The sequence below is a fragment of the Schistocerca americana genome, chromosome 4 (genome assembly GCF_021461395.2).
Source record: "Schistocerca americana isolate TAMUIC-IGC-003095 chromosome 4, iqSchAmer2.1, whole genome shotgun sequence".
Classification (NCBI taxonomy): Eukaryota; Metazoa; Arthropoda; class Insecta; order Orthoptera; family Acrididae; genus Schistocerca; species Schistocerca americana.
The window spans coordinates 312125938-312142473 of NC_060122.1; the positions used below are offsets into that span (position 1 = coordinate 312125938).

At 36.6% G+C, this 16536-nt stretch overlaps 1 protein-coding gene across 1 annotated transcript in view; it reads left to right on the forward strand.

The window, feature by feature from the left end:
• Window positions 1-15477, forward strand: part of LOC124613441 (transient receptor potential cation channel trpm) — a 205034-nt gene extending 189557 nt beyond the window's left edge. The window contains exons 15-17 of the mRNA XM_047142142.1: window positions 3067-3270; window positions 8689-8846; window positions 8953-15477. Coding sequence (XP_046998098.1) covers window positions 3067-3270; window positions 8689-8846; window positions 8953-11302 — 2712 coding nt within the window. The 3' untranslated portion in view covers window positions 11303-15477. The remainder of the gene's footprint in view (window positions 1-3066; window positions 3271-8688; window positions 8847-8952) is intronic.
• Window positions 15478-16536: the final 1059 nt, after the last annotated feature.

Consider the following 16536-nt stretch of genomic DNA (forward strand, 5'->3'; position numbering starts at 1 on the left):
ATTAACTAACCATATTTAGGTGATCCCAATGTGCCTCTATACTGTTAACAATATTAATATAATTATTTTCCTTTTGTTCTCATTTTAGTCATAGATTTTAACATCAACATTTTACACATGATATTAATTACTATTACATCGTCTTGCTTAGTAGCTGTTGCACTTAACAGAAATCAGTAAATAAAATCATGGCTTCTGTGATTCACATCACAGAAGCATGTACATGCTTCAGCTGTGCTTAACGTTTTCATTTACTACTACTAGGGAATAAGATTTGATGAAATCTGTGTACTCACCACATGTGTTCAGTTAGTGGTGGTTGTCTTCTAAGACAGGTCCATTTGAATTACACATCCGCATTCATTACTCAAAACGTTTCTGCATTTTGTTGTGCATGTAGCTGCACCTGCACTGAAGTTCTACCCCGTTTGCCTTCTGGCAGTGCTATACATCTGAGATGAACTTCATATTAAATGCCACAAATCAACTGTCTTGAAACTTGGACCAGCATAAAAATACAGTCCAAGGTGGAAAAGCAACCGGAGATTGATATGCCACAACAAGAGGTTCTTAGTAATGCAATCAGTCTTATTTCTTTCACAGAGGTATTGATTCCTCCCAGCAGTTTCTTTGTTCCTTCATATTTCTTAGTGGTCCATGCAACTGCACATTTTGGCACCTAATTTAAAGGAATAACTTTAATTCTTACATTCAGACACTTTACAAAATTAGTGACTGAATGTGGTCTCTTTTGTTGCTGCAGAACCTATGCCAATCACATTATTAAACAGGATTTTCATTAGGTACTCCAGCTTGAAGATTTTATTTTCCATATCTAAATTTAAGAAGTATCTTAAATAACCATTTTGAATAATAAGAATTCATCACATGTCACCACTTTCATACCTCATCCATTTTTGCTTACAATAAGTAGTGCTTTACTTCATTAAGACTGAACTGCTAGTATTTAATTTAAAAAATATTGTGTTATATTGAATGGGTGGATTGAAGTATGCACAGGTCTTAAGGATATGTCCTACCTTCCATTATGTCTCCCATTTTTGTGTATCTTCACATCATTCTTGAATGCATCAAACTTGAGCTTTATCATTCCATCTTTATGCTGATACTGCCCATATGACTTTGTTGAGTATGGTCTTTTGCTACATGAGTGTAATTTGTACACTTTTGATATTTTAATAATGAAAAACTTACAGTCTTAGAATTTTATTATATATATTTCACACAAGCACAAAGTCTGTGTAGCAAAAGAGTGGAACACTAATTACTGATTAGAAAACGTAAAAGATGGCCAAGAAATGAAAAACTGGAAGGTTGGATTTTATATTAAAATACCTATTTTCAAATGTTATGTGCAAGTCTACTGCTGATGCATTCGTCTTTACCTTATAGACTATTAGGTGATTTCATAAAGCTATATTTTCACTAACAAAGAACATAAATACATTACCTTACAGCTATCCCAAATAGAGAAGTTTTATGTTTGTCTGCTGACTTTAGATGCATTCATTGTCAACGAAATGTGTCAACACAATAAATGTGCACACTGTATTCTCGTGCTCATTCTCACAATATCTTCTCAACCAGATCTATTTTTAAACTCTTAACCAAACAATAATGTGCCCTCTCAATACTGACAAAGTAACTTTAAGCAGAGGATTGCAAAATTTGTTCTTCTTGATTGCTCATCTGAAGAAGTCACCCAGTATAGTATCGAGCGACCAGCATGATCATTTGCAATGTGTTATATGTGGCAAGGATGTGCCGAGTCCTCAGTGCTGGCAATTGTCAGTATATGTTCTTCTACACAATGCTATGACATTGTGGTGAGGCTTCTAACCCCTAAATGAAGCTCTTTTCCTCCTCTGCTGTGATTGCAGTAGTAGCTAACATTCCAATTTACATATCTGTGATCTCTCTCACAAAGACGACTAAGTAGTTAAGCATGTGAATCTAAGAACATTGTGGCTATTGAATTTCCCACATTACTGAAATATCATTTATTAACTTTCAATTATTCTTTGTGATAAACTGACGTTCTATCAGCAGCAGGCAACAAATTCCCACAAAATGTTTCACCTTTTCATGGAACCATTGGGCTACAGCCCCAATCCCTGCAATTGCTACCCGTGAATTTTTCACACTGCTACTGATAAATGCATCTCTCAGGGGCTCTCCATACTGATTAATGCAGGCTTTGTAGGAAACTTTCACATATTTTGTTAAGTGAGACTTCTCTTTACACTTTACCTACAAGCATAAGCATAAAGGAGGAACACAATGTCCAAATTTCCATCTATCAGCTTATATATCTGCAACAACAGTCTTCAGGTGTTTCCAGCCCCGCACTAGGCTACACTCAGTCAGAACCGCTGTTATACTTTCTTAATATACACATACATCACTAGATGCCATATACAATCAAGTGCCAAAACCAAAGCTCAAAATTTCTCTCATTTTTGAGATGTGGATGTGAAATAATGTATTTATCCACTTTTCACCCTACCATAGAATGTCCTTATATAGAAAACACCTAATGAAAGGAACACCCCCCCCCCCCACACACACACACACACACTTCTCTCTCTCTCTCTCTCTCTCTCTCTCTCTCTCTCTCTCTCTCTCTATCTTCCCTCTGCACATGACACTTGAAAATCAGTAAAACCTGGTCTTATGAAAGAAATGGCAATATTGCAGTACTCACTGCAGACTGTTTTGCATTAAGTGCCAGTGCTCTGCCCTTTATACTACCAATTTATCTTATATACAATACCCTGTACTATTGGAAAGTGGAGTATTAGAGATCTTTTCATTTTACTGTTGGTATTACCTTCTGATATTTTATTACATCCTATATGGCTACTCACAGATTAATATCTTTGTAAGCAGAGACTCACTCAGTCCATGCAATAGCACCTGCAATTGATTCTCCAGTTTCGATCATTTTTAAAGTAGGTATGATTTCATCAGAAACATCTACTTACAAATTTATTGATGTTTCAAATACTATATTCATAAAACTAATGTATTTATCCTTTTTTCCAGGCTTTAATAGCTCATGACAGTGTAGCAATGAGAGACACAGTTGTCCAAGAAAACGGAAAAGTACTTGCTGAAGGAGATGATTCAAGCCAGATTTTTCACATGCCCTTAGATTTCTATGAAATTAAAAATAACAGACCACTTAGAATGCAGAAAAAGCTTTATGAATTCTACACAGCTCCAATAACAAAATTCTGGGCACATTCGGTATGTATTAATAAATTTAAAATATTTATGGGAGCATAGGTGTGTGTGTGTGTGTGTGTGTGTGTGTGTGTGTGTGTGTGTGTGCGTGTGCATGTTGGGCAGGGCTGAATATGTGTAAGCTGAAATTAGAGCCCAAGATAAAAAATGATTTGTTATTATACACCACCCACTATTCATCTGTTGGTGGGTGGTTATCTTTTCTCTCCCTTCCTTTTTTATACTCCTAGCAATTTGTAATTATTATTCACTGTCAAGCTAATCAGCAGAAAAGTTAACAGACAGCCTACCTTCTGGAAAAGATAGGAAAAGGAAAATTTATTCAAGCACGTTGTTGGGCATAGGCAATATAACAAAATCTCCTGCTCAATAACATACAGAAAAGGTAAGATTGCTATTCACCATAAATATGACACACAGAGTTGCAGAGAGGCACAACAAAAAGACACTTACATATTAGCTATCAGCCAAAGCCTTCATCAGAAAAGGAAACATACACACATTCATTCACACACCTCATGCACACATGACTGCCATCTCCAGCTGCCAGGACCAGACTCTTCTATTGAAATATTCATAGTAAATCTAGTGTTGTTCGAGCTGGTTATTACCACCTGGTGTCACACACTAGTTTTTACTGAAAAGTTCAGATCACATTTAAGTACAAGCACTGAAAAGAGCATGTTGGACAATGAAAATAATAAAGAGTCTCAACTTGAAGATTTATTTGAACATTGCAGTATCTTATTAGAGATGCTCCTGTTGGAGGTGGTACAATGTTGCCTTTCTCCAACCTGTGAAATAACTTACCCAAGTTTAGTGTGGATGACAATTGTGGACCAACTTGGTGTTTTCCACATGCACAGAGCATTACTTAAGCTGAAGCAAACATGAAGGAAAAAGGACTTGTAATGACTGATGGATGATTTAACAACTAATCTTTATTAAAAGTTTGATATGGTTTCTAGCAGATTGTAAATAACTTAGGAATAAAGGTAACAACTCAACAGCCATACAAAGAGAACTAAAAAATATGCTATGTTTTGGGCAAATCCTTTTCTTTTAATAGCTCTCAAGCTAGAGTACACACACACACACACACACACACACACACACACACACACACACACACCTGGGTGACCTAGGTGTATATGCGGACAAGGGGGGGGGGAACTCTGATTTCCTGGTTAAAAACGCACTTTTCCCACGTCAAAACACACTTCTTCCAAGGTAAAAAATACACTTCTTCCATGATGAGTGGCAGTATACTTTCCTTTGGAGCTGTAAAAATATCAATCCTTTGAATGTCAAAGGTTTCATACACCAGCTTGAAACTTCAGAGAACAAAAAAACTTGGCCAAAAAAAAAAAAAAAGTTTTGGAAAGATCTGTGGTGTGCAGCAACATCTATGCTGCATATTTTCATATTAAAACACGCTGCGTATTTTTGTATTCGTTTTACAAAAGTATAGATTTGAAACTGTACGTTAGTTTCCACAGCTTTGAAATCGAGACTGAAATTCGCTTTTGTAAGCCATGTCACCTGTTCTTGCCAGCCAATGACAGCAGATATTCAGAGCATAGGACACGTGATGTAGACAGCCAATAGAAACATTTGTTAAGTGGTGTGAACACATTAATAGGAAAAGTTTATGGTTTAATTTCATGTAAGTAGTGTAGCTACAAGAAAAGTTAAAGCTTCCACATATAATACTGGTCTTGAAGATCAATAGGCTACAAGAAAAGCTAAGCTTTCACATATAATATTGGTCTTTTTGCATGTGTTACACTTTAAGATACATCACACAAATGTGCCAGTAAAATTTTAAATAATGACACCAATGTCTGGTCTTCTGGGCTTAAAATTCTTCTTAGTCACTAGTCCTCAATGTGTTAAGTTTTAAATGAGAGTCAAATGCTCTGTGATTTAAGAAATTCATTGCACATTTGCACATGTAACATAATTCATCTTGAGTAAAAAGACATTTACTTAGAACTAATGCATTTCAAAGCACAATTCGCTATATTTTCCCATCACCTGTTAGAAATAACTTCATTTTAGCAGTTGCTAGAGAGCACCAACATAGGAAGCCCATATGTTTGTACATACATTGTATTAAGAAATCTTACATAACATCGTAAAAGAAACAGAATACTCCAAGAGTTTGACAGTTTCGTAAACCATACTAAAATGCATAATTCAGCTTAAAGTGCACATTCATACATCCAGATTCACAGTGAATTGGGCCCCAACCTGATATTAAGCTTTTTAGTGTGGTTTTTGGGATGAAAATTTTCTTGTAGTGACAATATTATATTATCTCATATTTGGTTCTTTATTATGGCATAATGCCATACATGCGAAATGATGAAAATGTGCACTTGAAATTCAGTGAACAGTGCAGAATGAAACACTTCTCTTCTTATAAATTGACTGCCTCTGGGGAAAAGATTAATAAAAGGCACATTTAGTTAGCAAACTGACAAAAATAACTTTGTTGTTCTGCAAGGCCACTGACTGTAAAAAATGTGGAAATAAAATAAAATCAGAAAACTGAAACTAATAACATATGTTAGTCTTCTGTAATTATGTGAATTTATTTTAATTCACTTGATAACTCCCAACCACAAAAATTGGTTTTGTTTTCATTTGATGTGAGAAAAGTACTCGAAGAGGAAAAGCAAAATCTCTGAATGTAAACATGGCTTACGTGGAAACTAACCCCTTCTCCACTACAACCTAGACTGCTAAGCGCGTGCGCTAATCTAGCATCTTGGGCATGCCAGAAAAATGTTTTCAGGTAGCATCTGGCTGCCTGTTACTACTGCTAATACAGCTAACAGCCACAATTCGAGTAGCCAAAGCAGGAGAAGGTACTGCCCATACACACCTCAACTGTGCTTGCGTGTGAGCCCACGGGCAACTGCTCAAGCAAACTTAATGGAAACAATTGTGACATCACACTCGTCAGCAGCAGTTAACTTTTATGAAGAATTCCTCAGTCTTTGTTCTAAAGCCTTTGACACATTTTGCTGTTTCAGTTCTCACCAGTCAAAATTGCAAAAAATTAACTGAAGACTAAAACAGTGAAAAATCCCTGGAATTCTAAAAAATTCCTAGGTTTTTCCGGTTTCCTCCCAGATGAAAAAATTCCTGGGTAGTATGTGAGGGAACAAAAAAGGCAGAGAGTGGGCAAAGAGTTGAGAAAGAATGGCCGGTGGCACAGAGGGAGGCAGAAGATGTGTGAGATAGCAATGAGGTAGGAGAGGCAGCAGGTGCAGTGTGTGACATACGAACACCAGAACTGGTGAGCTCATGCACCACACAATGACCATGATGTGGGAGGGCAGATTCGGAGGGCCTGACAAAACAGGGGAATGGGAGATGATGAGGAAGAGGCTGTAGATGCAAGAGGATATTGAGGCCAAGAGGATTACATGAACAAAGGATATGCTGCAAGGATAGCTCCCACTATGCACTGCAGAAAAGTTAAAGCTGGAGGAAAGATCCAGAGTCTATAGATTGTGAAACAGTCATTGAAATCAAGCATGCTGTGCTGAGCAGTGTCTTCTGCCACTGTGTAGTAAACTCTACTCCTGGTCCCAGTTTGGTGGTGGCCATTCATTTGTGTGGACAGTTGGTTGGTGCCTGGTGGTCAAGCCCACATTAACTGCTGTGCAGAAACTGCAGCAGAGCTGGCATATGACATGACTGGTTTCACAGGTGGCCCTGCCCCTGGTGGGATAGGATAAGCCTGTTATGAGACTGGAGTAGGATGTGTTTGGTGGATGAGTCGGACATGTCTCGGGCCTGAGTCTTTAACACAGGGCTATGACCCACGTGGCATGGGGTCAGGAGTAAAGTGGCTTAGTGATAGACCAAGCAATTGTGTAGGGTAGATGGGTGGCAGAACACTACTTTACGAGTGACAGGGAGAACTGCAAATAGGTTGTCCCTCATTTCCAGACACAGTGATAGATAGCTGAAGTCCTGGCAAAGGACAGGGTTCAGTTGTTCTATGATGGTATGATATTGGGTGATGAGTGGCAAGTGCTCATTTGGAGCGAGTTCTTGGGACGGTGGGATTGTGTGGGGATATGGCATGGGGAATTGCTTGCCGACAGTTTTTTGGGGTATTGTCTGCCTGTGAGGGCCATAGTGAGACCAGCATACTGGGCAAAGGAATTCTTAGCATTGCAGGTGTGCTATCTACTATATAGGAGTCACTTCTTCGTGTGGACAGGATGACAGTTATTAGTATGTAGGTACTGTTCATGGTTGGTGGGCTTGTTCCTCTCCTCACCTGTTCTTTGGAGAACCTCCTCATTTCTTATACTAGTTCATCTAATTTTCAACATACTTCTGTTGTACCACATCTCAAATACTTTGGTTCTCTTCTTTCCTCATCACCATACAGTCATGACTCAAAATGCTGTGCTCCAAACATACATCTTCAGAAATTTTTTTCCTAAAGTCACGACCTATGTTTCATACTGTAGGGTTCTTTCTGTGAGGAATGCCTTGCTTACCCTTGATAGTCTTCTTCTTATATCATTGTTGCTTATATCAGTGCTGAATGTGTCACTCCAAATGAACAGTCACTTGTTGTTCAACAATCTATATTTGATGCGTTGCAGATGTAGCCTATCTGCTGAAGGTCAACAAAATGTCTTCCTACAAATTATAGCATCATAATAGTACGTCCTCACCATCAGTCGTCAATTAATGGTGAGTCATCAATACAACCACACCACCTGGTGACACATTTTGATAGGTATGTTTTGTAACATTACTTGCCATTACTTGAGTAGTGGAGGTGAGGACATATGCATGTGATGCTACTTTGTATGAAGACTTTGTACATCATTCTGAAGATGGGCTACATGTGAAATGCATCAAATATAAGTTGTTGAACAACAAGTGATCTGTTTATTTCATGTGACTCATTCAGCAGGGACATAAAAAAATGCTCTCAATTCACCTTATGGTCGCAGACCTCCTACAAGACCTCATGTTGCAACTTCAGTAGCAGAAATCTTTTGCTTCATTTACTTTGTGCCCTCCAACTTTTACAGTAAGTTCATTGCCAATCTCATTTTCAATATTCCACATTACTTTCATATTTCTATGGCTTATTCTCAATCTATAGTGTTTGTTTATTAGACTCTTCATCAGTTTAATAGGTCTCTCAACTGTTCTTCGGACTGATGACCACAGTAGTTAAGTCCCATAGTGCTCAGAGCCAACTGTTCCTCACTTTCACTGAAAATAGAAATGTCATCTGCAAATCCTTTCATCCTGAGTTTTAATCCCACTCCTGAAACTGTTATTTCTTAAAACATTACTGAATATTCTCCAGCTTTCCTTAAAACATCACCAGGACTTCAGAAAAATTATTTTTTGTGTATACCTTTTTTCCAGATTGGTTACATGGTGTTCCTTGTAATTTTTACATATGTTGTCTTAATAAGAACAGAGCCTAATCTCAGCTGGCAGGAAATATATGTTGTGGCATATATCTGTACACTAGCATGTGAAAAAATTAGAGAAATCATATCTTCAGAACCAGTAGCAATTAGGTAAGTTACGTAACTATATCTTAACAAATACTTCAACGTACAGTTTTATATTAAATTGTTATAATACTGTTTACACAATGTTTATGAATAAAATTTCTGCCAACAGCCACAAATTCTCGGTCTGGACATGGAATATGTGGAATCCATGTGATGCTGCTGCAATCATATTTTTCCTAATAGGACTAAGTCTTCGCCTACGCCCATCATCAATGAAAGTTGGGCGTATTATATTTTGTGTGGATATTATCTATTGGTACTTACGAATACTCAACATCCTTGGTGTGAACAAATACCTTGGTCCATTGGTTACCATGATGGGAAAAATGGTGAAGAACATGATTTATTTTGTTGTGTTATTGCTTGTGGTGTTGATGAGCTTTGGAGTCTGTCGGCAGTCAATACTGTTTCCTGATAATGATTTCAGCTGGTCACTTGTTAAACATATTTTTTTTCAGCCATATTTTATGCTTTATGGAGAGGTATTTGCAAATGATATTGACCCTGCATGTGGAGATGAACCTGGTATGCCAAACTGTCCAATGGGTAGATGGATTACGCCAGCTGTGATGTCAACATACCTCTTAGTTGCCAACATCCTGCTAATTAACTTGTTAATAGCTGTGTTCAATAATATTTTCAATGAAGTAAATGCAGTTTCACATCAGGTATGGATGTTCCAAAGATTTACAGTTGTAATGGAATATGAGCAGAAACCTGTTCTGCCACCTCCATTAATCATCCTATGCCATATTGCCTTGTTACTGAAGTACTGCAGGCAAAAAGTGAAGGGAGTGAGTAAATTATATGATAATGCTTTGAAGTTATTCTTGGATGTTGATGACATGGAACGTCTGTACGACTTTGAAGAAGAATGTGTAGAAGGTTATTTCCGTGAACAAGAAACAAAATTGCAAATGTCAAGTGATGAAAGGATTAAGAATACTGCAGAACGTGTTGAAAACATGTATCAAAAAATTGAAGATATTAATCAGAAAGTTAACAGTCAGACTTCATCTTCTCAAGCTGTGGAGTTTAGAATTAGAAAGCTGGAGGATTTAGCAGATCAGACACTATCCCACCTTGCCGTCATCCACAGATTCATGGCAACCCATGTCAGAGAACCTTTAGCAGAATTTGCAGATGTCAGGCTTCGAACAACCACAGATGAACACAAAACACAGTCAGATTTAAGTGACCATACGGACAGACATTTAAGTGTTCCACTTCTTGGCAGAGAAAGAAGAAGACCTGTCAGATCACTGACAGAAGTTAGGCCAGATCCATTTATGTTTGGTGAGGGCCTACACTTGCGGTATGATGACAAGTCCAAATCCCCAGAACCCTCAACATCAAAGCCACTTGATTTCTTTGAGGAGCAGGAGGAGGAGGAAGCAGAAGAAGAAAAGGAAAGAACACAATCATTTGATAAGGTCAGCATACATTCCAATAGCAAAACCAGATTTTTTGCCCATATTTCAAAGCATGAAAGTGTGTCTGGAAACTCACTTGCTGAGCCTGTAGGCAGTCTCAAAGGAAGTAAAACAGATTTAGGTGTGGATGAAGAAAATTTGGAGTCAGCTACTGCAACAGCAGCAATACTTCCACCAGTACCACCTTCAATGGCAACTTCAGAGCCAGCTGAACAAGATTTGGGACGGAATGAGTTTATAAGAAGTTCATCATTTGATCAGCGAACAGATAAGAAAGACCTCAGTGGGTTCAGAAGACAGAGTTCTGATGGGTCAGAAAGAGGTAGCAGTTCCCACCGACCACCACTGATGCCAAGGAGACAGCTGAGCAAAACACATTCAGAACCAGAAAATGCCACAGGACTAGATTCTCTGGATGGAATAGATTTTCCTCGTGTTACTGTGGAGCGCAGTGTCACCTGGGCTGAACCAAGGATCACTGTAATCCCTCCATCTGGAAATCCTAGATCAATGTTGCTGGCTATGCACACAGAGTACACAAGTATCACAGATGAACTGGAAACAGTGTGTGGCCTTCTAAGCCCTCCTCGTACACCTCGCCTTCTTTCACCACCTCGTCCTGGTGATCAAGCAGTTCCTCACAGAACAAGGCACACATCAGAGATGTCAAATCCTGAGATGGCTCTTTATTTGGAGAAAGAACACTTGCGAGATGCAGAAGAGAGTGACTACCAGCTGATGGAAGGGTTAATTCAACATCGTATTCATAACGAAGAGGATTCTGTTGATAGTGCTTTCTATTTAACAGTAACAAATGAAGTTCCCGAATATCGAAGCCCAAATCAACCATCAAGGCCACTACGCCGGAGCAGTGCAATTGATGTGAGAGACCTACCCACTCCCACAACTCAGGGTCCCAATATGTTTGGTGGTGACACAGAAATGCAACAGCTGCAGGAAGCAGATGGTGGAAGCAAAAGTGGAAGCAAAAACAGTTTAGTGCCAACATCAGAAACAATGTGTTGATGCTGTGAAATCTTAGCTGCCATAATTGTTTAAATTGTGCACTGTGTGTGTGTGTGTGTGTGTGTGTGTGTGTGTGTGTGTGTGTGTGTGTGTGTGTGTGTCAATATGTCAGAAATCTGCCATTGTGTAAGGGAAAAAAGTGTAATCAGGAAGTCATATCACAAATTTGCAACATAAATATTTTCAGTTTTCATGTCATACGTTTGCTAGTGTAGCAAATAAATGAGTGACAAAAGTCCTGGAGATTAGTGCTCATAAATTGGATACGATTTAAATAATGAAACAGTATATGCCAGGGCCTAAATGTTATTTACATGTATCCATTTTTAGAAGTATTCCATTATTTTCATCCAATAAAATTGTGAAGAAGGAAAGCAGATGCAAACCATATGCTATTACTTACTGGCATGACAATTTAAACAACTGTAGTAGATGGAAAGCTGAATTATTGATATCACTAGAAATGATGAACCACAGGTGAAAGTGCAACTGCTTCATGTGATTGTGTAGATTCTTCAGTAATCTGTGACTAATGGATTTTTATTGATATGAACAAAATTGCCGCTGTTATCTGGATGTGACCAGTCAATAATATGTATGATTCATTGGAAACATACTGATCCCTGTGTACAAATTTTTATACAAGGTGATACTTGCTATGTGGAGGTTTCAGGATGGACATTTATTTTAGTATATGTTACAAATGACATATCTTTGGTACCATTGTAAAAGTGTTATTTTTTATGGTATGAAGTACATCAGCACTGTCATTTTCCATGTAAAACTCATAGTTGTATGGCATGGTGCATATGAAACTAAGACTCTATCAACTATTCATCTTATTAGTGGAGACAGTATAGTTTCGATGACTTGTTCTTATATCACAAGAGGCATCACTGCACAGCTGTTTTTTCTTTCTTTTTTTAAAAAGCATTTAAAACAAAGTGTGTGTGTGTGTGTGTGTGTGTGTGTGTGTGTGTGTGTGTGTGTGTGTGTGTGTGAGAGAGAGAGAGAGAGAGAGAGAGAGAGACAGAGAGAGAGAGAGAGAGGATGTTTGCAGTCATCTTCAACACCCCAAAGTGTACAACACGCAACTAGCAGAAAAATGGGAAAGTTCTCACTTCTACTGATCGTTACTGTTTCTATATTTTTTTTGTCTTTCAATCATTAAAGAAGTGCTGGACTTATAATATAGGCGACTTGACTTACATTTTGCGAGATCCTGCTTTTACTCTCGTGAATATCATGGACTTCATTTCTTTGTTAAATTACATGGAACATGAAAATATTGTGGATTTTGAAAGAATGCCATTTTACCAGTGAAATCACATTTTCAAATTACTGGATGATTTTATTGTCATACAATCACTATTTCTTAATTATTTTGCTATTCTTCATTGCTGTTCTTTGGCAGGTATTTTTAATACATTTGTGATAATACCTATTTTACCATTCAGATGAATTTAGTGTAAAGCTTCTCTTTCATAATTTCTCTGAAATTGTCACTTTCCTGCTGCAGTCATGAAGTTAGCAGGGAGTGTTACTGTTTTCTCACTGATGGTATGCACATATATAATCTGTTTCCTGTAAGGAAAAAATTCTTAGTAAGTACAGATAGAAAAGTGTGAATGAAATTTTCATACACAAAGGAAGTAGGTAAGACTTCAAGAATGACACTATTCTTCTTTGAGAAGTACTAGTAAGTAGGTATGAAGGCACTAAGTAAGGGAAAGACAATAAAAATTATTAATAAGGAAATATACAAGAAGCATTATATATCTCACTCTCATTACATTATCTGCCTCTCATAAAATACTTTTCTTTCTTCGTACAAATGCAGATATTCATGCCGTAGTCACATGGCTACGCAGTTATAGATGCTTTATAACCAACCAGCAGTGCTGTGATTTAAACCTGTACATCAAGTGCAATTTAAAAAGTGAAGTGAAGACATTTCATAAGAATTCAGTCATGTTTAGCACTTGCAATACTGGTTAGATTTCTGCTGAAGACCAGTGGTGTGTTGCTTTGCCAGATGGAGTGCAGCATAATTAAAATTGTGCAAAATATATGATGCAATGTCTTTGACCCTTGAGGTATTTACAGAGAACCTTTAAAACTTTATAGAGAATCTACAGAATTGTTGTCAATGGAAGAAAGAAGTATTTCAACAGTAGTTTGTGCACAAAAATTTAGTCTCATAATTTTTTTGCAAATGTCTTTCAAACAGTGTAGTTCCTTAAGCTGGAGACTTCATTAATAAACTAAAAATGTTTCTATTCTGCAGAGTGAAGCAATACTACACAAAACACAATTATAGTTTCATTATACCTTTTTAAAATCATCTGCCGTGTCACTTGGAATTATTGAAATTGGTGTGCTTTTCAGGCAATAGCCTGTTGACTTCTTTTGGATCCATTATTATATCTTAATTTATTTATATAGCTTTTCAAGACGAACAACTGAGAATTCATCTTAAAGTTAAATGACAATCATATGCATGAAATATGCAGTAAGATGGCATATGGTAAATATTCCACTGTCTATTTTTAACTTTCTATAATGATCTTCAAGATTTTAGTCGGCATTAATGACAGGATTGGTAAGATTCAGATACTACTGTTGTTTGTTGAAATATTTGCTATTATGAAAGATTTTTACATAATTGTAGAAAATATTTTGATCAGAAGAATTTGTTACTGGAAGTTCATCATGCAATATTTGATACCACAGAAAATATGATTTAGTTAATCAGTGACATTATGCACTGGTTTTATTGATACTATTCATAGATAATGTGTAAAATTAAGACATTTATGGGTGAAAAATGATGCATTAACTTGTGGGATCAGCATTTGCAGATATATTGCTATTTTAGCAAATAAACAATATTTATGATCATCAGGATGATTTTTTTGCAATAACTATGGCAATATATTAGATACGAAATGGAAAGCATATGGTGCTTATCATTTAATACTGAGAATACTGAAATCTTTTTTTATATTCCATGTTATTTTGTACATACAGATGAACATATGTAAATAATGTATATGCTCACCAATTTTATAATAAAAAAAATGCTGTTGTGTAATGTGAATATAGAAATATACAGCGAATGTACTGGTACTATCAATTATTTTTTAGTTTCAGGGCAGAATATTTCTGAAAATGGCACAACAATCATGAAAAATACAACAGTAGGATTTAGTCAGCTTAAAACATGTCAAACATCTCTTTTGTCATTACTGAACACAGTTATGTATACAGGACAACTTTAAAAATTGTGTTACAAGATGGTTGTGTTATTGTATGTGCTTGTGACATATTATGTGGTATATGGAATATGAGATGTATCACCATAGTTGACTGGAATGTAACATATTAGCATCCACTGACAGAATTAAAAATTCTGAAAGTAATTGTTTTTAAAATAACATTTTTTTTACAACCACCTCAGATCAGCAGAAAATTCTCAAACAAAGAAGTTATCTAGCACCATCAGAGTGTAGAAAGTGCACAAATTGAAAAGGCCTAATAACCACTGATATATTTTCTGTGCTTGGTAATTTTATCTTCAAATATGACACTAGTTATATGTTGTTGGATACAAACAGCTGGAGACCATGGAAAGTAAAAGTGAAAAGGTGCTGATGAGTTAGTGGAGGGTAGATGTTACTGACATTTGCAGACAAGGTACGAATAATGCCCAAGGTGCAAACAGTAGGTAATTCCTTTACCTTTCACATTCATTAGTTCTTTTACAAATTGCAGAAATGGGTAACTAAATTTCCCTACATCTGTAAGACTTCATTTCTAGCAAATGCTTTGATTATATTTGTTACACCACAAGCTCTTTTGAAAGGAGTTCTGACATTAACTGATTTAAGTTCTTCTGTAACAAAAGTGCTACTTTAACGAGTTTTATTCTTACCACATTTCCACACACATCTAGGGGAGTGGCTCTATACTCAGTTCCATCATGTGTGTGCTCTCCTCACAATGAAATAAAATGTTGTCTACATTTTTTTAAGTTTAGATGTTTAAAGAATACAACAGTTTCCTTTAATAGGAGGTAGGCTAGTGTAAGATACACATATAACCTCTACGTCCTGAATAGGAATTGTAAGCGAATATGAGAGAAGATGGAAGTCGGGCAATGACCAGCAACAGAAAGAGTGTTTTGGATATATGAAAAGAACAAAAACATATTATTTAATGTATATATTAAAAAAAACAGAAAAAAATGATCCAAAGCAAATGTAAAAACTGTTTGATTGGTGGAGTCACAAAGGGAATGATGAGGAAACAATAATGATATATATAAGGAGAATAAGATGGACCAAACAAGACTGACTAAATAAAAAAAACTACAGGAAAGAGGAAGGTAAGGTACTATCATGCAAATGAATAGTTGCCTGCTATCATAAATAGTTTTACAGTGGTAAGTGCAACTGCCATTTGTAGCAGTACTTCTGAGTAAGTCTGACAGCAAAATAATTGTCGAAAGACTGAATGCAGTATACAGTGTCATATATAATTTTAATGCAAGCGATAGAAGAATTTCTCTTATTTTATGTAGAAGCAATATTAAAGTTCTATGTGAAATGAGTAGAAAGTTGAATGAGGTGGATTGTAAATTGAAGCAGCATCTACTGATGTCCAAAACCAAGCACAGCAAACTCAAACTGTTCAAGATTAGAAATACATGTGACATCATATTTTATGTGTTTATTGGAACAGATGGGCACAGAGGTTGTACTGTGTCTGCAGTGACAAACTGATTGCTACATCAGTAAAAAACAAGTAGATGTAGCAATTACAGACAATGAGGGCAAGCAGTTTTGTGTTAGAAAATAAAGAGCACTTGTAACATAAACTGGTATGTCTTATATCAGTGGAGGTGTTCGCACACTGAAGAAACATACCCTTTCAAATGGCTGTTGCTGCAAACCCTCTTCTAACCAGTAATTTGGCTTTCTTGGTATTTTCAGTCAATTTATTGCACTTCTTTACAAACCATCTAAACTAAATTTCATTTGCAATATTTGCATTTCTTCAGTTCAAAGATATTACAGCACTAAAGTGTTCATCATGTGAGATGCAACTCCTGCACCTGTGTGCAGCTATTATAAGAAAGTAATAAAGGCTTATTCACAAAAAATTACTTCAGCCCTATCTTAGGCTTGTCTCAGCCACACTATTTGCATTAATCTATCATTATATTATAATCA